Source organism: Salmo salar, chromosome ssa12, assembly GCF_905237065.1.
Source record: "Salmo salar chromosome ssa12, Ssal_v3.1, whole genome shotgun sequence".
Taxonomy (NCBI): Eukaryota; Metazoa; Chordata; class Actinopteri; order Salmoniformes; family Salmonidae; genus Salmo; species Salmo salar.
In genome coordinates this window covers 59511943-59535346 of record NC_059453.1, presented here as the reverse complement: position 1 = coordinate 59535346, position 23404 = coordinate 59511943, and the positions used below count along the sequence as shown (strand labels likewise).

The 23404-nt window shown below is 43.8% G+C and overlaps 1 protein-coding gene across 3 annotated transcripts in view; it reads left to right on the top strand.

Moving 5' to 3' along the window:
- Positions 1 to 23404, top strand: part of LOC106565381 (transforming acidic coiled-coil-containing protein 1) — a 40764-nt gene that overhangs the window by 2226 nt on the left and 15134 nt on the right. The window contains exons 1-2 of one of the 3 annotated variants that reach the window (XM_014132429.2): positions 7272 to 7593; positions 19606 to 19709. In XM_014132429.2, coding sequence (XP_013987904.1) covers positions 7520 to 7593; positions 19606 to 19709 — 178 coding nt within the window. In that variant the 5' untranslated portion in view covers positions 7272 to 7519. Of the gene's footprint in view, positions 1 to 7271; positions 7594 to 16357; positions 17182 to 19605; positions 19710 to 23404 lie in introns of those variants that run through there. The other 2 variants (XM_014132428.2, XM_014132430.2) reach the window with 2 other exon arrangements.

Genomic DNA, 23404 nt, shown 5'->3' with positions numbered 1-23404 from the left:
CATTATGACTGAATGAATATGAGTGAAGAACTCATAGAAACAATCCATTTTGGCTTACTGGTTGCCTCAAACTTGCATTCACATTGCATCATGTGCTGTAGTGTTTTTGGCATTTCTGAGGCCCTCAGAGCTGGAAGGAAGATGAGGTCACTCTCAGACACACCCCAGGCAGAGGCTGAGGCTCAGCTGAACAGGAAGTGGGGGTTAAATGGGCAGGAGCAGCCAACATATGGCTGTGTCTGAAAATGTTACTAAATGCCAAGCTTTTCTTCCTCTGTCATTTTCTTTCTGAATTCCTATCAAAGCTCATTGTAGGAGGTCAGGGGGGGATCCTCTCCTCCTCTCCTCCAATGGGCTTTGAGAGGAATTGAGGAAACATGGATTGAGGAAGTAAGGATTTGACGGCACATCATATTTTTAGGCACAGCCCCAGTCCGCTCTTTCACATGTGGAATGGAAGCAAGCTGCGGTTTCTGGGAATCAAAAGAAATTCCCACAAATGTTCCCATTTTGGAGAACTGGAATGCAGAAGTTCTCTTGGGAGGTAAAGGAATCCAATTGAATTCAATCCATTTATATTGAGCTCATAAGGCCTTTTGAGTAACACTATGGGAAAACAATGGATTATGTGATCAGTATTAGAAAATAATCATTGTAATAGGTGAGCAGGCAGTATTAGAAAAGGGAGTTACAGGGAGAGATTCCCAGACTACCATGACCCTGCCATTTATAGACTTGTGGTTGTGGAAGGGATTTCAGGAGCTTGTTGTTTTTAAGTGTTTCCCCTAGCAGTTTGGCTGTGCTGATGTGGGTGAGTTATCATTTGTTGAGTAGGAAGTGATAGGGAGACGTTGAATCAACACTGTGCTGTTTCACATCCACGCATTGCTCATGGTCCCCTGCCTCTCAATGGAAACGCTGAGTAAGACTGCACTGTCACTGCCCCTGGCCAGGATGTACTGTAGACCTACACCAGATGTGTCTGGTCTGTGTGTGAGGTTGCCTAGTAACCTCCCCATCATAACACCTTTAAACACGTACGGAATGGATTTGGATCCCTTTAACATGATGTCACATTAGACCCACACTAGTGGTCATTATTAGTTCCATCGTGGCAATTAGGCCGACTGTATGAGTAGGGGAGTCAACATCCCTAAAAGCAAGTACACTATAAAGTGTAAAAAAGTTCTGTAATTATGATGTTGAAGATCTTGATGACAAACCTTGGGAAATCATGTCATGCCTGTAACAACTACCAACAATGTTTGAACGGAGCTGAAGGTTAGGACTAATAACAACAAGATAACTAATGTAAAACATATTGTGTCTGTAAAAAAGTACATAAGTTATGAACCTTTTTTGAAAGAGCACAGTTTGAAAGGTATGGCAAATAGAAATCACAATGGATGGACATCATAAATATATGGGAGGGGTAGAGGAAAGACAAGAGTTAAAAACAAACAAAATAAAACGATTGTAAAATAGACTGTGTCCATAAACTGTATATAGTATGTATAAGCTGGAAATACAGGCCTAAGCGTTGTTGTTCACTAGTTTGCTCCAATTGGGGAGGGGTGGTAGGGTTGGAGTGTAATAAAGGAAATATTTAAAAAAGATGCGTATATATATGTATTTATGTATGTGTATATATATGGGGGATTGGAAGTGATGCAGACAATTACATTGATATCTGCAATATTTTAAGCTGATCTACCCCCTAACCCCCCCCCAAAAAAAAAAAAAAAAAAAATATGCCATTTATCTTTGTTTACCACTAGATGTCAGGCTGTTCATACCTAGTCTTTGCTGACATTTCTTGTCAACCTGTATAATGCCACTATATGTAATAACATACAGTCCCAAACTGATTACAGTAAAATAACAATTCACTAAATCGGTTCTCAAAAGGATGGATGGATGGATAAAAAGTTGAAGCAAATTCATTTCAAGCAGTGTTTGATTTGATGTTCTTAAACATGTCACTGAACGTGAAAATGATCTATGAAGATCATTGAGCCTCTTTGAAAATAATTCTAATTGCTCTGTGAAAGCAAGGTGGCGAGGTGACAGTGCCATGGCGTGGGCTAAAAGGCTATCTTTGTCATCGGTATTGGGAACACGAACTGCACAGACAAATAGTCCTCCTACCATGATGCTATCCTCCTACCTCCTACCATGATGCTATCAATGAAGATGCATTCTTCTTCTTACTGTATCTCTGATAGGTAGTGTCCATAGGAAACATGGCTAGGTATGTCTGTAGCAGAGAGTTTTTATCTTTGATGGCTAGCTATGCATCTCTAGTATGTATTCCGTACAGTAGAGATGGCTAGGTGTGTGTGTGTGTGTGTGTGTGTTAGAGAGGTAGGTGTCTGGTATTTATGACTACAATGTGACAGTGACCTCACTTTGACCTTTGTTATTATGCACAGGTCACCGGAGCAGCATTGTGGCAATGTCGTTACAGTGCTAAGGAAATATAATGTTTTCAGGGATTGACATTAAGGTCTGAAAGGTCATTTTTGGGTTGCCCGATGATTATGATCGCTTGCCCGAAAATGCAAAGTAGCTGGAAGACGACCAGACTACTGGAATTCTTTTCATTTTGGTTGTTATCAGTAAACAAAAAAATCACAGACCCAATGGGGCAAACACGGAGCAGTCTCAACTTGCATGACCACTCAGGTCACTTGCCTCAGGCGATAGGGCAACCCTTAATCTCAATCCCTGTGTTTTTGTTTTTTCTGAATCTTGAAACTACTGATGAATTCATGAATTGATTGAATTAACATTACCCATTGATCCCATGAGGGCTCTTCATGAATGAATAGAATTCATTCACTTTCTAAACTGATTGTGTTCAACAGGATTTGACTGCCCAACCCTGCCAGATAGACTGTTATTCTGAAATGAAGCATTATGCTGTGGTAAATTAAAAGCAACTAAAAGGATTAGTCAGTGTGAGCAGCAGAACCTGTTTTTGCTGGCTTGTGTGAGCTTGAATCCTGAAACAATGTTGTCTTAAAGTTTCCCCATGGTTCTTTGACAAACAGATATAAGGTGTTGGTTTTATTCATGGCATTGATCCAGTGTGGGTTCATAACTGTAAGAAAGGAAGTACATCTTGTGTTACATATGTCTCCTCCTTGTCACGCCAAGTTGCATCGTTTGTGTTACTGTATGCTAACACATACGTTTTGTTCACGCTAAAGAGCACATATCTGTGCAAAAAAAGTACCGTAACATTTGAAATAGATGGGAAAACATCTAATCCAATGGAGTTCCAAATACCACAACTCGCAATTGCATTGCAGGAATTGCATGCATGCATTTTGGTCAGATAATCACTCCCTGATAAGGGATGGATCGAAATGGACATGGAGGGTCATGCCTTTTCAATTTCAGTCAAGGGGAGGGTTTGGGTATTTAAAAAAATAAATCTAGTCCAGGGGAGGGTCGTGTCATTTTGTGTTTTGATGACATTTCAATATTTCTCAGTGTTTTAGAATTAGTTGCTTATTAGGCTATATATCGGCGACTATGGGCTATTTAGTGTGGTCACAATCAAATGATCCATAGCCTATAGGCTACGAAGTGCATGCTGGGAGAATCACAGAGCAAGGTTCCATTTCTAAGATAGCTGCAGTGAAAATAAAACTAGGCTGCATTACACACGGCAATGGATATTCCAACCTGAGCCCCGGCCTGCTCTGCTCTTGCTGATCCAAAACTTTTTGTCTGCTGCCTAACCAATGGCTGTGCTGTGTAGGCCTACAGTGGCAGTTCAGGAGGAGAGTCAAAGGTTTCTTTCGATTTTCTTTTAAATGATTAGGCCTTACGCGCAGACTTGCCTATGGCCTATTTTCTCTTCAGTTTGAGAAGGGGAGCGTGAAGTTGAGAAGGAGGACCAGAGGTCAACTTTGATAGCTTGCTACTTGCTATAATTGATTTGATTAAAAACAACATGTTTCTTGCCCATGATGTATTCATCAGAGTTACTGACCTCGCAATAAGCAAGATTCAAGTAACTTACATTGTGGTGCTGAAACCTGAAGCGGTAGCCGCGGTACAATCAATAGGAAATGGACAGCTCATGGTCCTGAAAGTAGGCAAAATCGAGTCGACATAATTCATTCCAACGTCTTCATTAGGCTATAGGCTGCTATATCCATGGATTTGTCTGTCAATTCCTCCATCCACTATGCACTCTTTAAATAGCCTAGCTCCATGTCAGTGAAGGGCTGTTAAGTTAAAACCAAGACTCGAATTGAGCGGGTATGAGAGGGTATGGCTTAGGCCTACATTTTCTTAAAGAAAATGGCTAAAAGCACAGGCCTATCCCTTGTTAGCTGAAGATTGTGAAGAAAATTAAACTGATCCGATGATATAAAGTGATCTATAACAGCGCGTTGGTCCACAATGCTTTATGCTAGAAACAAGCTGTAAAATACCCACGTAAGATGTCACTCCGATGCATATGGGGATATCATTGTTTCCTTTCTTTTCATTCAGAGGCTGAGCTACAACCTTCTATAGCCGAGGAGACAAAAACATGACTTTGCTTGGGAGGCAATCTAATTCTGTCACTATCAATTGAGCTATTCACTTTCTGTACAGTAGAAATGTTTAAACACAGACCGCTTTCAGTGAAACACTTGTGACCTCTTGTTGGGTTAAGCCACAGAAGAAGAGTAGCCAGCAGTTAAAGCTGACATTTATCTGTGTTGGTAGTCTACTCTGTCTGGAGTGGAAAGGTAGGCCCTACTCTGTCTGAAGTGGAAAGGTAGGCCTACTGTCGGGTGGAAAGGTAGGCCTACTCTGTCTGGGGTGGAAAGGTAGGCCTACTCTGTCTGGGGTGGAAAGGTAGGCCTACTCTGTCTGGGGTGGAAAGGTAGGCCTACTCTGTCTGGAGTGGAAAGCTTCTCTGTCTGGAGTGGAAGGTAGGCCCACTCTGTCTGGAGTGGAAAGGTAGGCCTACTCTGTCTGGAGTGGAAAGGTAGGCCTACTCTGTCTGGAGTGGAAAGGTAGACCTACTCTGTCTGGAGTGGAAAGGTAGACCTACTCTGTCTGGAGTGGAAAGGTAGGCCTACTCTGTCTGGAGTGGAAAGGTAGGCCTACTCTGTCTGGAGTGGAAAGGTAGGCCTACTCTGTCTGGAGTGGAAAGGTAGGCCTTCTCTGTCTGGAGGGGAAAGGTAGGCCTACTCTGTCTGGAGGGGAAAGGTAGGCCTTCTCTGTCTGGAGGGGAAAGGTAGGCCTTCTCTGTCTGGAGGGGAAAGGTAGGCCTTCTCTGTCTGGAGGGGAAAGGTAGTCCTTCTCTGTCTGGAGGGGAAAGGTAGTCCTTCTCTGTCTGGAGGGGAAAGGTAGGCCTTCTCTGTCTGGAGGGGAAAGGTAGTCCTACTCTGTCTGGAGGGGAAAGGTAGGCCTTCTCTGTCTGGAGGGGAAAGGTAGGCCTTCTCTGTCTGGAGGGGAAAGGTAGACCTTCTCTGTCTGGAGGGGAAAGGTAGTCCTACTCTGTCTGGAGGGGAAAGGTAGTCCTACTCTGTCTGGAGGGGAAAGGTAGACCTTCTCTGTCTGGAGGGGAAAGGTAGTCCTACTCTGTCTGGAGGGGAAAGGTAGTCCTACTCTGTCTGGAGGGGAAAGGTAGTCCTACTCTGTCTGGAGGGGAAAGGTAGACCTTCTCTGTCTGGAGGGGAAAGGTAGTCCTACTCTGTCTGGAGGGGAAAGGTAGTCCTACTCTGTCTGGAGGGGAAAGGTAGTCCTACTCTGTCTGGAGGGGAAAGGTAGACCTTCTCTGTCTGGAGGGGAAAGGTAGTCCTACTCTGTCTGGAGGGGAAAGGTAGTCCTACTCTGTCTGGAGGGGAAAGGTAGACCTACTCTGTCTGGAGGGGAAAGGTAGTCCTACTCTGTCTGGAGGGGAAAGGTAGTCCTACTCTGTCTGGAGGGGAAAGGTAGTCCTTCTCTGTCTGGAGGGGAAAGGTAGACCTTCTCTGTCTGGAGGGGAAAGGTAGTCCTACTCTGTCTGGAGGGGAAAGGTAGTCCTTCTCTGTCTGGAGGGGAAAGGTAGACCTAACTCTTGAAAGTACCATGCTCAGATTCCTAATGACGTCTCAGATTTAATTATTTGCAAACGGGGACAATTTCGTTTGCAAACAATACACACTGATTTGTTATTGGATAAATAAGATAAGATGAGCACAGGCCTATCTCTCTGTCCATTCTTAACCTGTAATTTGTGGGGTATTAAAAAAAAATCTGCTAATATGTACAATTACGTAGAATTGCATGAAATGTTTATAAAAGGCTTTTTTTTTTCTCGATTGACCTGCATATACGATGATAGATTCATGCAATGCTTTTACTGGAAAGGAGATCTTTCCACCCCTGCTCTTGTCCACGGTGGTCTACCAACCTTCTGGCCTGCAGCCCTGTGTGCTATTAAAATGTCTGCGTTGCCATGTGATGCTTACAGGACGAAGAGCAGTTTCGAAAACTGCATATCTAAGGCTCTGGTCTGTCCAGGAAGTGAGTGTAAACGGTATACATATTCTCTGCTATCCACTTGGTTTGTAATGATTATTTTGGGTATAGGGGAGGGTGGATTGTATTTCTTCCAAGCGTTCATGGAGGGTTTAGGTAAAATATATTTTCTCAAGGTAGGGTCATCCATTTTCATTTCAGAGAGGTCCGATTTTCTCCATGTTATAAATTCCGTTCACTCCCTAACTGTAATGTTTTGAATGACTGGACTGCTGTTGACATTTAGATTTTAGTCTAAACACGGTACCATCCATCCTTGCTAAACAGGTTGAACCAGAAGTAACACCACGTCGTCACATCAAGCAGAGTCCTGTTTGCTCTCATGAGTTGTTGTGTGCCTGCTATCTGTGGCTGAGTCCCAAATGGAACCCCTATTCCTTATATGGTGTTCTAATTTTGTACAGAGCCATATGGATAGTACACTATAGTAGTAGTACACTATAGGGAATAGGGCGCCATTTAGGACATAACCGGGGTTATAACCACATGACATCACTTTATGACGAAGAAACTTGACCTGGTTTACCTACTGTACCTTCCAGCCTCCTTCCTTGATTGTCCCCACCTGGATTTAGTGTAGTGTACAATAACTCCCAGTCGAATGTTTACCACAGTCTGCTCCCTGGTGTTTGCACGTGTGTGTGCATGTGTGTGTGCTTGAGGTGAAGGAGGAGGGGACAGGGAGAAAAAGAAAGAAGTAAAGGGAGGGAATGAGGGAGCAATAAGTCTACGGGAGGGAGGAGGCTTGGGCCAGAAGAGAGAGCCTGGCAGAGTATCGGGGCTGTTTCAGATGGACATTGCAGCGTCATTCACTGCAGCAGTAGTCAGAGAAACGCGGATGGGAGAGTACGCTGGCTAACTTGACCTGGGATGACCCACACCCACACGTGCACACTTAAAAGGAGCACGCACTTGTATAGACTTACAGACAAACAGGTGAAGGCCCAGTTCCCTTAGAGGGGTAAAGAAAGCTGCTGTCAACATGGGGGGCTCTCAGTCCCAACAGAAGAAGACCGGCGGGGCAGCAAACTCAATCAAGAGGAAGACAAGTAGCATGTGAGTGAAGTAACTGTTCTCTAATACCTGTACTTACAGTAACAGCAATGGAAGTTTGACAACTGTCCAATAACAGTACTTCTAACAGAGGCGTGTCAAAATGGCCTCACTCAGTTGTGGAGTGGACTATTTTAAAGGAGCTATTGGGTCAATGATATTCATGTTGAATGTTTCAGGAGCTGCTGTTTGTCAGAGGTTGTGGCGTCTTGTAGGCGGAATTGACGGTGTACTTGGATGTTCTGGTTTGTCAACTTCGTTGTGGCCTGACGAGTGAAGAAGCTATGAACAGGCTATGACTGATGCGTTTGTGACATGTCAGAGTGTTTGTTGACCAGAAAGGAAGTAACTTAAACATAGTATAATCTTTGTTAAAAAAAAAAGTGTTGGGAAGACTTTAGCTAATCAATGTCTACATTTACACTATTACAGTATAACAATATCATCACTATGCTATATTTTACGGATTGATAGTGTAAAGATAGTCTTTGCTAGTTTTTGAAAGTTATGTCTTATTATTCAAATCGATTGATACATTTCAGGATTTAAAATGACAAAGTAGCTGTGGGAAATGGATGGAGATCAGTTGCTTGTTATGCTGTGTATTATAGGAGTTATGCTGTGTATTATAAGAGTTATACTGTGTATGATTAGCATACACTATAAGCAAACAGTCAGTGTATGCAGTGTGTTGTCACCTCCATGTGTTTAATACTAGTGTGAATGAATGGTCTGTTCAGACAAGCTCTTGCACACACATGCAAATATTCTCACACCCTCACTCACTCACTCACTCACTCACTCACTCACTCACTCACTCAATGATAAGGCTTCAAACAGCCTGGAAATGTACAATGTCAAGCATGTTTGTCTACTGTACCCTCTAGTACATCCGTGTGTGTGTGTGTGCGCGCGAATGTACTCATCTCCAAGAACTGAGATTTGTGATTTTACTGTTGTTGATTGAAACAGAGACCCTCAGTTGTCTCGTCATGTTTTGTTGACGAAAGGAACGTTTTGCTGTCCGACTGATTTATCTCACTGTGTGAAGTAGCTCCTGTGTTTCCTCTAGTCCCCCATGTACTGTCAATGTTTATATGAGGAGTTCTCTCTTAAAGGGGACCACTCTGCCCCCTGCAGGTTATACCCACAGAAATAGAATTAATAGAATAGAGAATCCCATTCAAGTCAATGTACTGTAATTCTATTTCTATGGATATGCCATATCAATAGCAGATGAGACAGCGGACGTAATGGATGCATTTGACCCTCATGCTTTTACCAATACAGTAAACTGTACCTCACGCTAGAAGATAAATAAATGCTGCATTACTGTTTGTGTAATGGAGGTGTTTGGGAACCTTGCTCGTTTTATGAATAAACCTTTCCTGAGACCCGAAGAGTTGTGTTGGCTCCCAAGGCTTTAGTTCAGTGGGCTACCATAGATCAATAATGTGGTAAGCTGTTACTGATTGACTAGGTTAGATGGATCCATATCCGATCACAGTGTTGAATCCATAAGATGCTCAGCTAATTGCATGTGATGAATGTGGCAGTTGGAAGTTTGGAGTCGATCACTCTTGATTAAAAGAAGTCATTCGTGTATCTGCAGAAGTTCTGCTATAGACAGTCCTGTAAACTCGGTTAGCTGATCTAATTCAGGGTCTGAAGCGGGGGGGGGGACATTGAGAAAAGGTGGACCTTTCCTTCTGAATCTTCCGCCACAGGGGACCTTTTGTTCCTGCTGTGTGGAAATGAGTCAGGTTCTTCCACACACTGTAGTAGGGCTGGGAACTGCCAGAGAACTCACGATACACCCCCAATAAAGGAGTGGTTCTGCAGGTGTTGACCACAGACCACTTCTCAGTTCCTATGCTTCCTGGCTGATGTTTTGGTAACTTTTGAATGCTGGCGGTGCTTTCACTCTAGTGGTAGCATGAGACGGAGTCTACAACCCACACAAGTGGCTCAGGTAGTGCAGCTCATCCAGGATGGCACATCAATGCGAGCTGTGGCAAGAAGGTTTGCTGTGTCTGTCAGCGTAGTGTCCAGAGCATGGAGGCGCTACCAGGAGACAGGCCAGTACATCAGGAGACGTGGAGGAGGCCGTAGGAGGGCAACAACCCAGCAGCAGGACCGCTACCTCCGCCTTTGTGTAAGGAGGAGCAGGAGGAGCACTGTCAGAGCCCTGCAAAATGACCTCCAGCAGGCCACAAATGTGCATGTGTCTGCTCAAACGGTCAGAAACAGACTCCATGAGAGTGGTATGAGGGCCCGACGTCCACAGGTGGGAGTTGTGCTTACAGCCCAACACCGTGCAGGACGTTTGGCATTTGCCAGAGAACACCAAGATTGGCAAATTCGCCACTGGCGCCCTGTGCTCTTCACAGATGAAAGCAGGTTCACACTGAGCACATGTGACAGACGTGACAGAGTCTGGAGACGCCGTGGAGAACGTTCTGCTGCCTGCAACATCCTCCAGCATGACCGGTTTGGCGGTGGGTCAGTCATGGTGTGGGGTGGCATTTTTTTGGGGGGCCTCACAGCCCTCCATGTGCTCGCCAGAGGTAGCCTGACTGCCATTAGGTACCGAGATAAGATCCTCAGACCCCTTGTGAGACCATATGCTGGTGCGGTTGGCCCTGGGTTCCTCCTAATACAAGACAATGCTAGACCTCATGTGGCTGGAGTGTGTCAGCAGTTCCTGCAAGAGGAAGGCATTGATGCTATGGACTGGCCTGCCCGTTCCCCAGACCTGAATCCAATTGAGCACATCTGGGACATCATGTCTCGCTCCATCCACCAACGCCACGTTGCACCACAGACTGTCCAGGAGTTGGCGGATGCTTTAGTCCAGGTCTGGGAGGAGATCCCTCAGGAGACCATCCGCCACCTCATCAGGAGCATGCCCAGGCGTTGTAGGGAGGTCATACAGGCACGTGGAGGCCACACACACTACTGAGCCTCATTTTGACTTGTTTTAAAGACATTACATCAAAGTTGGATCAGCCTGTAGTGTGGTTTTCCACTTTAATTTTGAGTGTGACTCCAAATCCAGACCTCCATGGGTTGATAAATTGGATTTCCATTGATTATTTGTGTGTGATTTTGTTGTCAGCACATTGAACTATGTAAAGAAAAAAGTATTTAATAAGATTATTTCATTCATTCAGATCTAGGATGTGTTATTTTAGTGTTCCCTTTATTTTTTTGAGCAGTGTATATTGTATTGCGATTCGATACTGCGATTCTATTGCGACTTGATGTTCCAAACAGATTGCTTACTATATGTCTGCTTTAGCGAGACAAGTGAGAACATGAGACAACGAGTTTAGGTCAGTCTGAAAACATGTTGGCTTACAATTTAAAAAGAAGATGCAGAACAAGCTATAAGATGAACAATTTCGGCATTTTGGCGCAGGTACTGCCGACTAGCGCTGGCTAACGCTAACTACATTAGCAACAAAAATAATAAAATGTACAGTATATATTGTTTTACATATCGAGTCAAATATTGATATAATATCGGCCAAAAATAATATTGCGATATGTAACTATCGATTTCTATACTCAAGCTGTGGTGACTTTGAGCTGTATCATCTAAAAAGCTTTACTACATGGATAGTTCACCCAATTTATACAATAAGTCAGATGTTATCCTGGGTGAGCTGAACTATCCTTTTAAAACAGGATATGCCTATCATTTGATTCCCTGGTGTTTACTCAGGTAAAAAATGCAAAGGCTCCCACTATAAAAGCCCTTCACACATCATATTTGCATTGCAAACATGGGTCACTTCAGACAGGAAGTATCTGTGTGTCCTGTCACATCAGATAGGACTTTGTCCTCTCAGCATTTGCCGTATACAGTGTCCTGGATTGGGCAGGGCTGGGATAACAGCAGTCACACTGCATACAGGTGCTCAAGGCCTTGGCTATGTTCCAATAGCCATACTAGCACACCCACTGCCTGATTCTTATAGGACTCACTGTGGCGATTTAGCAAATGTATTTCTCAAGTGCAACACTTGATAACCACCTCCTTTCTCAAGTTTGTTCCAAATAGCTGGGTGAATACATCACAAGACTAGTGAAGTACGACAGCGTGAAACCAAAAAGAACCTTATTTGAGACTGTTGTATGATTTACCACATTCACATACAGTATCATAGATATTATTCCATATAGCTGTATATTATTAAAGAGGTAAACAGAAATGCAATTCAGGGCAGCCACAGAATTGGGGTAGAGGCCACTGGAGCAGAATCAGAACTGTTTCTGCCACCAGATGGCTCTCTCATCACATGAAGGTGATTTTCCATGGGGAGACTGTGCAAGGCTTATCATATTTAGGTTTCATCCAAAATGGCACCCCATTGCCTATATACCTGTAGTTCACTACTTTTGACCACCAGGGCCCATAGCTTGGCTGGTCCAAGATCAGTTTGTGCTGGTGTGACAATCACCCTAGCAGCATTTCACGGTAAAGTCTAAACCAGTTTTGAAATTTTTATTTTATTTAACCTTTATTTAACTAGGCAAGTCAGTTAAGAACAAATTCTTATTTACAATGACGGCCTACCAAAAGGCAAAAGTCCTGCGGGGATGGGGGCTGGGATTAAATAATATTTTCTTTTTAAATAACATTATAAATATAGGACAAAACACACAACAACAGAGCAAGGCAGCAACACAGCAAGGCAGCAACACATGACAACACAGCATGGTAGCAACACAACATGGTAGCAGAACAAAACATGGTACAAACAGCTGTATTCGGTGCACGTGACTAATCAGATTTGATTTGATTTTGAGTTGGCAAGACGGTGGAAACAGATCTGGGACCAGGCTAAATGTAACCTTACATACTAGGTAGACACATGGCTGATAGAACAGACGGAGGCATAAACAGGAAAGGTGGTTGGTCTGCCTCAAGTCTTGATTGGATAGCAGTTTAGACATATAGTCATGTCTGTAGGCGGATGTGGTCTCCTCCACTTCCTCAAACTGTGTAAACTAGAAAAACGACTCACATTTCACCCATCTTTACAACTCTCTGACAATACATGAAGAAAATAAAACAAGTAGGCAAATGTTTTGCTGCAGTTAGTTACAGACACCTGAGAACTGTTATAAGATGTTGTGTTCTTAGGCCTGTGTTGTGCAGTGGGTGGTGATTTTTCCCTGCCAGGTTTTTGGACAGGTGCAGCATGTGCTGTGGGAGAAAAGAATAATGATCATTATCACTGCGCTCAAAACAGAGTCACTTCCCCATATGGCTATGCAAAATAGGGGCTTACAACAGCCGGCAGATGCTGGTATAAACTAATAAAATACATATAAAATGTGTTACGTATTATTGCTCCTGTCTCTCACTCTTTCTCCCTCTCTCTTGATCTCACTCTCTCTCAGAGAGAAGGAGAGAGGTCACATCCCCTTTATGAATACCGTGAATCACACCAAGCAGCTACAAAGTTCCCATCATGAGAAGTTTGGAGAGAAAAAAAGTCTTAGCATAGGGGAGGACAAGACTGTGACTGCAGTGGAGAAGTAGGAAATAAGGGCCCTGCCTTACATAACAGACCTTCCCTCTGCCTGGAGACAGAAATAGCACCAGTGAGGGCAGACAGAGGGGCTGCCTAATACAAAACCCCACTACGAATGCAAGCATTGTTTGTGTGTGTAAATGAAAGAGTGAGTGAACCTGTTTTGAGTGGGTGGCAAGATCGGAGAAAGAGAGAGAGTTGGGCGACTCCCAAACATGCCTGTGTTTATGTGTTAACGAACTAGTGTTATCTGTGTTGCAGATGTATTCACCTCCCTAACTAACGGACATCTCCATTTTAGTTCCAACCTGTTTGGTAAAAGAGAACAGAGGAAGTAGCACATGAGGGCATGCAGCCAAAAAGGATTTCTACTTCTGAACGCTTGTTATTGTTCCTCCCAGCTTGGCTCACTAGAGACACGATGTTAGCAGGCTGGGCTGCTATACCAGGTTGTTGTTGTTATTGGATGGTCAGTAAGGCTGACATCAAGACTCAACATAGATGGGTTTTTGTTGGTGACGTCTGTGTTGAGAAAATCCAAAACAAGTGAGATGTTGCTAAGGTCAGTGAGGACGTGCCTTGATGAGACAGCGAGACAATGTGTTAGGGGAAGTGTTATATTCCTTTGCTGTCTTCTTTACGTGTGTGTGTGTGCGTGCGTGCGTGCGCATTTGGCTCACTGTTGTCTCAGAGAGGATCCCTTTTACCCATACATCTGGAGTCAGACGGTAGTCAGGCCACTCCCCCATTGAAACTGGCTTGTTGGAATTCCTCACATATAGAAGCGTCCACCTTTATTCCCCTGCCTCCCCAACAGCAACAAAGGGATCTAACAGATGAAGCCAGGCCAGTGGCTGCAGGCTGGGTGGAACCTGTCTGGAGCTTTAATAGCTAGGGTCTGGTCTGCTCCACTGGAAACACCCTTCAGCCAATTAGATACACACACACACACACACACACACAAAACACTCCCTTCTTTGAATAGTTTGGAAAAAGTTGAGGAAAGTGCTTTGCACAAGGGCACAACAGTAGATGGTAGCTGGGAACAGACACCAGCAGCAATCTTCAGATTACTACTTCAATTCCTTTTAATGTGAGTCAGAACGCCAAATATAATTTTCCATTTAGTGTAAACTTAAATGGACAATAAAGGTTTTCTAATCTCTAATTGCCACTGTCAGCAGTCCTAGCACCCCTTAGTTATTCTACAGGCTTTATAAAGGCTTTACGACAGCTTCGTTAAGCCTTAACAGATATTGTTCGTTTAAAGTGGGACATAATTTCGTAACTGCTCCTTTCAGTGGCATGTGGTTTCTGTTTTCCTCAGCTTCATAACTTTCGGTGTGTGTTTGAAATAGCAAGCATGTCTATGTAGCTCTCCTTGGGTTATATAACAGAACGTCAGTCTCAGATCCTCCCGAGCAGCAGTAGTGGAGAAGCAGGTAACAGCAGCATACCTTACAAGACTGGGTAGCGTCCTGTTTGGAACGGGGCCCATGCGCCCCACAGACCATTGCCTCACCATTTCCATTGATGCGTATGGCTGTCGTCTTTTATCCTAGAATGAACAAGCACAGCCTTAGCATTTCAATCAAGCGATCCGTTTTTGATGTTTCGTAATGTAGCAGTGAAGTGGCCATGTGTGACGTGTATGCGGGTAACCTCAATTATTTTTGCTTTGATGCTGATGAACGTTATTGATGGAATAGTATGATTATAGGTATGCTAATATGTATATGCTTTATGGCTAAATTTAGTTCAACACTTTGGACAGGCTGTTCAGTTGGGCAGTTTTGACTGAATCTCATTGACTGGTGTAGATTAGATGTATCTGAATGCTGTACAAACCTGGGTCACCATGTATCACAACTCTCTCTGGATCACTTTGACCTTTTCCTGCTTTTTGGGTTGAACTGTTCTTACACCCCCTCACCTCATTTCCTCACTGCAGAAGTAGTCGGTAGGAGACAGCATGTTGTCAAGGCGGGTATTTCAGACAACAAACACTTTAGAGAGTTTGCTAAGGCTTATTTAGTATTTTAACACAATGGAAAATACCTGGAAAACTGATCAGAAATACAACATTGATAGAATCACCAATAACTCTCCAATGTAGGAAAACACAATAGAATGATAGAATAAAACAATTGATAATATATGAGTTAGAAGTTGGAACTCCCTTTCTCAAGCACGTCTTCAAACCAGACGGTGAAAGCCTCAACTAGAGAGAGCCTTCACCCTCTCCATGGTGGAAAGAATTCTGGCAGAGTAAACAAGTTTTTCTCTTCTACAATGGACAGGCTGCGCTCTCATGGTTCTTTAACTGAAGCATAATGATTGATGTCAGCTTGAGCATAAATCACTGGAGGGGAACAAACAGCTAGCATCCCCAGGCTCTTCAAGTATTTCAAGCAGCCATCAGTGCTATCAGTGAGGTTGTGTTCCAATCATTTAAAATGGCTTCCTCTCCTTTTCTTGGTGACAATTGATCGGCTTGAGGGAAGGGAAAGGGGATACCTAGTCAGTTGCACAACTAAATGCATTCAACCGAAATGTGTCTTCCTCATTTAATCCAACCCCTCTGAATCAGAGAGGTGCGGGGGGGGGGGGCTGCCTTAATCGACATACACGTCGTCGGCTCCTGGGGAACAGTTGTTGTTCGCTGCCTTGCTCAAGGGCAGAACGGCAGATTTTTCCACCTTGCCGGCTCGTGGATTCGAACCAGCGACATTTTGGTTACTGGCCCAACGCTCGTTACCGCTAGGCTAAGAAAAGATAGGGTTTGAATTCAACCTATTTATTTTGCCAATGAAGAGCTTTTTATGTCAGCGTTCATGAAGGACAGGAACATTTCCTAGGGAAATTAGGAAAGGAAAATAGCATCCTAAGGAAAAGAAGGGAATCGATGACTATTGGGACAATGAGCCAGAGAGTGACAAGGGGCCATTAAGTCCATGAACCAGGGAGGAACTGGGGGCTATGAGACAGAACAGGTTTCCCCGGTCTGGTCCGGTCATGCATGGCTGGCTGTTGCCGCCTTGTCGGAGGAGGAGGGAAACGGTTAACGGTTAAACAGCCTGAGGGCAGGGAGCTTGGGAGACTACATTCCAAAACCCTCTGTGCTGTAAAACGTGAAGCTCCACCGACTCCACCACTCTGCAACACCAGACTCTCCTCAGCCCCAGTTCGTTTTCCCTCTTCTGCTTTTTGCATGAGAGTGGAACAGCTGCCTGACTGGAAGCTACCACTCTGTCACCACAGGGGCCGCCACACTCACTGGCCCAGGGAGCACAGCAGTCTTTTGAAGACGCATGCTTCCTTTCTCCCCCCATGTTCTTTCACAGTGGACTGGCCCTGATGTAGACGGCATGGGGGAGAGTGAGAGTGCGAGCTAGGCAGCACTCTGGAAGCCAGCTGATCATTGCTGTGGTATTCTGACTGCCACAGAGGCAGAGAGAGAGGGAGCGTGACAGACAGTAAGAGAGAGGGCGAGACGGAGCAAGAGAAGGCGAGAGCACTGGAAGCCTCTTTCTATTCCGTCACCCTCTGAGAAAAGGTTGCCAAACAGAACATCAACAGCAGAGTGGAAGGAGCGCCTTCAGGGGAAACTGACTAACATGAAGAAGAGAACAGCCAGGAGGAGCTACTACTAAGATGTGAAGAACAACTGGTGGTTTATTTTTGCCATCTTTAATAGGGAGAGAAGAAGATAGAAACAACTGGTTAACCATTGACGACAACTCAAACAGATAGGGTCTATTCAGACACTACAGTACGGATTTTGTCTATCTAGACACAACGCAAGAAGATAGTGTCTACGCTATTCAGACCAAGGGAGGAAGCCGAAAACAGTGCCAAGGAGAATGTCTTGGCTGTCGCCCGTGTCTTGGGCCAAGTGGACGTGGACGGCAGTCCGGGGAGCAGGGGAGGGAGAGGACGGTGAGGAGGAGGAGGAGGAGGGCCAGGGGGTGAAGGAGAAGGATGGACGGCTGTCCCTTGGAGGGAAGCGAGAGGAAGAGGAGGAAGATGGATCTCAAGGGTGCAGGCGAGTGTGTTTGTTGACTACATTGGAGCCTTAAAGCATTCCAAGTGAGAGACCCACAAGGCAGCTGGAGGGAGAGTGGGGGTGTCATATGGGGGAAGGAGGGAGAGAGAGGGTGTCATATTGGGGAAGGGGGGGTGTCATATTGGGGAAGGGGGGGAGAGAGGGTGTCATATTGGGGAAGGGGGGGTGTCATATTGGGGGAAGGAGGGGAGAGGGGGTGTCATATGGGGGAAGGAGGGAGAGAGGGGGTGTCATATTGGGGAAGGGGGGGGGTGTCATATTGGGGAAGGAGGGGAGAGGGGGTGTCATATGGGGGAAGGAGGGAGAGAGGGGGTGTCATATTGGGGAGAGAGGGGTTGTCATATTGGGGAAGGAGGGGGAGGGGAGGTGTCATATGGGGGGGTTTGTGAGTCGGTGTTGTTCTATAACGCTTCAATCACACCGACAGTGTCCTGGCGCACAATGGTGCTCAGCATCATCTGGATATGTGTGCAACAAAAGTTCAACATTCACCTTCTGCTACCATTTCTGTCAGGCTGTCTACGCAGACAGTTTGACACATACGTTCAATAAATCCAACGTCTGCACCACACAGAACGCACTGCAACTGCCTCTGCAACGCAATGCTGCAAGGCAAACGCAGTGTTCCGTTGGAAATAAATGTAATTCTGGCGTACCAAAATGCAATGACGCTGTCGGTGTGATCGAAGTGTAAAGGGGGAATGAGCAGAGAGAGAAAGTGTAGAAAATGCATTTGACCATTACACCGTTTTGATCTACTATGTGGTTCCTCCAAACAGACATGCCTGTTGTTGTTTTAGAGGCTTACTGGTTAATATGTGCGTGTGTGAACGTTTGTTGGAAGTATTTCACAATGCCTCAGGTACTTTGTTATTCCCCAGCACCACAGACAGGTACAACAAGTGATATATAGCACACAATGTGCCCTCTGTCTCCTGTTCCTTGTTGGGGTAAAACACTACCCTGCCTTTGATGATAGTGTTATCACTCACGGCTTTGTGATAGCGACGGAGAGAGATGATCGTGCAATGTATATGTTTTTATAGCAGTGTTTAATTGCTATACCTATAGCACAACATTGGATCTCACAGATACTACTGCTAGTTGTTTATCAGTTGTGGCCAACTGGTTTTGCACATGACAGGTATGCAAACACATTGCATTGAATGAGTACACATACAAGAACATCTGCAGTAGTACACATACTAGAACATCTGCACTAGTACACATACAAGAACATCTGCAGTAGTACACATACTAGAACATCTGCACTAGTACACATACTAGAACATCTGCACTAGTACACATACTAGAACATCTGCACTAGTACACATACCAGAACATCTGCACTAGTACACATACTAGAACATCTGCACTAGTACACATACCAGAACATCTGCACTAGTACACATACCAGAACATCTGCACTAGTACACATACCAGAACATCTGCACTAGTACACATACCAGAACATCTGCACTAGTACACATACCAGAACATCTGCACTAGTACACATTTTTTCTCACCTTTATTTAACCAGGTAGGCTAGTTGAGAACAAGTTCTCATTTACAACTGCAACCTAGCCAAGATAAAGCAAAGCAGTTCGACACATACAACAACACAGAGTTACACATGGAATAAGCAAACATACAGTAGAAAAAGTCTATATACAGTATGTGCAAATGGCGTAGGATAAGGGAGGTATGGAAATAAATAGGCCATGGTGGTGAAGTAATTACAATATAGCAATTAAACACTGGAATGGTAGATGTGCAGAAGATGAATGTGCAAGTAGAACATCTGCACTAGTACACATACTAGAACATCTACACTAGTACACATACTAGAACATCTACACTAGTACACATACTAGAACATCTGCACTAGTACACATACTAGAACATCTGCACTAGTACACATACCAGAACATCTACACTAGTACACATACTAGAACATCTACACTAGTACACATACTAGAACATCTGCACTAGTACACATACTAGAACATCTGCACTAGTACACATACTAGAACATCTACACTAGTACACATACTAGAACATCTGCACTAGTACACATACTAGAACATCTGCACTATACACATCAGAACATCTGCACTAGTACACATACTAGAACATCTACACTAGTACACATACTAGAACATCTGCACTAGTACACATACTAGAACATCTACACTAGTACACATACTAGAACATCTACACTAGTACACATACTAGAACATCTACACTAGTACACATACTAGAACATCTACACTAGTACACATACTAGAATTATATTTTCACAATAGTTTGTATTTCCAGATATTCTAGTGGTATGACCAAACTCATCTACCTCTGTCTTTGTCTGTTTCTCTCGCTCTCTTTCTCTCATTCTCTCTCCTCCAGTTCGGACTCAGAGGGCCACTTTGCGACCCCAGAGGCTCAGAGTCCTGTCCACGCTCCACTCAGTGTCCCAGGAGAGCTGGAGAACCTCGCCACTGACAGAGCAGGTGAGAGCACTGCTGCTTGCCTTCAACACACAAGGACAGAAAGAGAGAAGTAGGCACAAAACATGCTGAAAATCACTTGCACGTATTTCATTAAGTTCAACAAAAAAATGAAATGAATGTTATCTATCCCCGAAGGGAAATTACTTTGGGCATGTGAGTCAGCAACAAAAACAACAACGTGACACCATACAACTATATCATAATGACATACCACACAGAGCAGCTTCACAGTAAGGGATATTGTTGGGATATTATTGCACAAAATAGTCCCTCACAACATCTACAGTACATGGCATGGCCTAATACACACCCCAACCACCTCTTCGGTTCACTCCCACACCCACGCACCACTGATTGACACTCACGTGTAGAGAATGCATTAGCTGGCTGGCTTCCTTTGGAGTTTCCATGGCAACAAGAGAGATTTTGTCTCTCTGTCTTGCACTTCCTGTGGGGAACCGTGTGTGTGTGTGTGTGTGTGTGTGTGTGTGTGTGTGTGTGGTGTGTGTGGTGCGTGCGCACGTGCACGCTATCGTGGTGCTTCAACTTTTAACAGTCACCTCAGGTGTGGTTTTCAATATGCTGTTTTCATAAACAAAATACCGTGTTTGGTGGAATCAAGTAGATTAGTCAGACCTTTTGATGTCGATCAATAATGTTTTCTCAACTTAAACTGCAGATTGCATTTGCTCTCAAAGGACTGCTACTGCATTAGATTAAACTGCACCTACTGTAAAGCTATTTTAACTATGTTCCGTCTGACATGTGGCCAAACGGAGGGAAGTGTACCTTGCCACTGTAATTGAAGACAGATGTGCTTTGTTTGCCTACCGTACTTCTCTAGGTATGCATCTGACTGTTAGACATTCACAAAGACCATTAGAATTACGCAGCACTTTAAGCTTGATATTAAACTACACAGTTACCTTATTCACACTAACAATTACGCTTGTTGTGAGAGAGAACCCACTGGGCACACACTGGTTGAATCAACGTTGTTTCCACGTAATTTCAATCACTTTACCTTGAACCAATGCAGAATAGACTGAATTGACGTCTGTGCCCAGTGGGAAGTCATCGGCTGAATACAGGACTTATTTGCCATTCAAGTCAAACTGAGGGAGGCCACTCCAAAACAATAGCATGTGTGGCTCAAATAAAATTTTAAGATTGGAGAAGGGTAGATAATTGGATCACGGCCCTCATAAGAATTGGCTTTGGACTATGGAATTCGGGAGGTCAGCCCTGAACAAAAGCAGTTGCTCCTCTTTGTTTACAATTGGTCTGTGGGAGGGGTTTCAAGTCATGACAGTGACTTACCCTGTGAGGGATCTAGAAATATCTCCAATATATTGATCCGGTTTGGATTTATGAGCCCCATTACAAGCCAGTGACGCAACAGTGGTTTCCATATTACTCCCAGTCCCAATATTTTGAAGTAACCTACTTACAATACTTGAAACACTTCATTTCAAACCCTGTTATTGTATGATGTCCAGTAGATGTTGCCGATAATTTAGATGGTCTCAAAACTCATAGAGTGCATGCAATGCAACCACATACCCGTTGGATTTCAGACTGGTTTGGAAGTATTTGAGGAGGCGTAGTTTAGTTGGACAGCCGTGCTGCTTTTCACTCTGTCAAAGTTACTTTTAAATAAGTATTTCTTCGTCTCCGAGAGCTTTGTTTCGGTTCACTCCACTGTGTTTTGATATGGGACTGTAAAAACAGGGGGTCTCAAACTGCTTTGAGTGGGATTGCGTAGCACAGGCTAGTTTGTGTCCAGGCTATCTTTGTTTGCTCAGGCCTGGGGTAGTGAAAGTGTCGTTCGTGAGCCATGGAGTCGGACAAGGCTGTATTCGCTGGCAGCACGCACCGAGGGAGTTGTCTTCTGTTCTATTCCACAACCACAAACATTCTCCTGATGTTTCCTCACTCCTCCTCTTGCTCACGCAGCCAGCTGTGGAGAAGATTGAACTCCAGCTCACTGGCCCGTTTTGAAGGGACTGTTCTTGGCAGCATGAAGCTAGCCTGTTCGAGGATTTGTTTGTGCTGCTTTGCTAATAGTCCCAGATCTGTTTGTGCTGTCTTGCCAATAAAGACCATATGAGTTGGCAAGACAGCACAAACAGACCTGGCAACAGGCTAGGATGAAGCTGCAAGTACTTTTAGAAACGTTTAGTAGTGTACACAAAAATAACCAACTTTGTTGTTTGTCCTACTCTCTGAATACTTAACTATCTCTGGCAATAAGTAAAGTAAAAGAATGTTGTAGGATTTATAGACAGAAATAATGTCTATACGTCTATAAATCCCACACTCCTCTGTGGTGCAATTTAAAAATGTGGTTAGTTGTAAACTGCACATTTTTTCCGCCCCATGGCAAAACAAGTAAAATTGCATGAAATTAGTTATAAAATTGCTAAATGTTCTCTCCGCCCCATGGCAAAATGGTAAAAATTGCAGGACATTTTCTTTCAAACTAAAACCATTATGGGCTCTATTTGAACAACCTAACGTAGCGGCTAATCTAAGCAGAGGTGTGTTAGTGAAAATAGCAGAAATATTTCTATCATATTTTTCGGCGCACTTGCGAAAGGACTGGGTTTTGATGAATGCACAAGCATTCGCTCTGATATAGGGGCTAGGACTACTGTAAATTGCATTATGGCTGAGCATGGACATGCCAAACATAGTCAATAAGCAAGTTCAAATTCATCATAATTAAGGCCTAAAAAAAGAGAGCATGAATCATTTGAATCAAATTCTAAACAAAACAACAACTTGTTTTAAATAGGCTATGTCACACTTACAAGCACCATCATTTCTCCCTGTGGGCATATAATATTAAAATGAGGCAGACTATGGAGTGTTTTACGCACATCCAAACTTTTCACAGTAGCAGAACAAAGATCCAATGTAAAGAGAAATGTCCACTCACGTTGTACTGCTCCCAAATAGGCCTATGTTTTATGAACATACCGGAACCATCTTACAAATCAGATCGCATTCATTTGTTTTTTATGTTTCTAAATACAAAGTATACAGGCACCAAAAGCACATTAGGCTACTGTTGTTCCATGTGCATACGGGCAGTGTGCGTCACGACTGGATAGGCTGTCAAGATTCATGCCATAACCAACTGCCTTACCGATTTTAAAACCAGCTTTTGGTTGGTCTTAAATAAGAGAAAGTTGATTGCCAGTGTTCAAACCTGGTGAGAGAGCTTATATAACCACTCTTAACTTGGGGAATGTATTGTCTTGCCCTACTGTCTAGTCTTTTTCTACTTTAGTTCCTTAGCGCTGCATTTGGCTACTGAAGGAAAAGAAGCGACTGCTATTATTGTTTTAGGGTTGAACTAAAAACCCTAGCGCCGACAATAAGTATAACGTATATTATGAAATATATAACTGTATTTTCCTTTATACTATGATTATTTGTATCAAATGAGTACAAAAGTACTTCTGTCCAGTGAGAGTTAGTCTTAATATTATTGCAGTATCAAGACCCAACTTAATAATGGCATAGTAGAGACTTTGAAAAATGATGACACTACAGCAAAACTGCTTATCAGAAATAGGTGTTCTTGATAATATAGAAATATAGCCATGTTCCCTATCTCCACTAAATATAGATTCAATAACTTAACCTTGGATCCCTGGGTACAGGGATCTGAACTTTGATGAACTGAC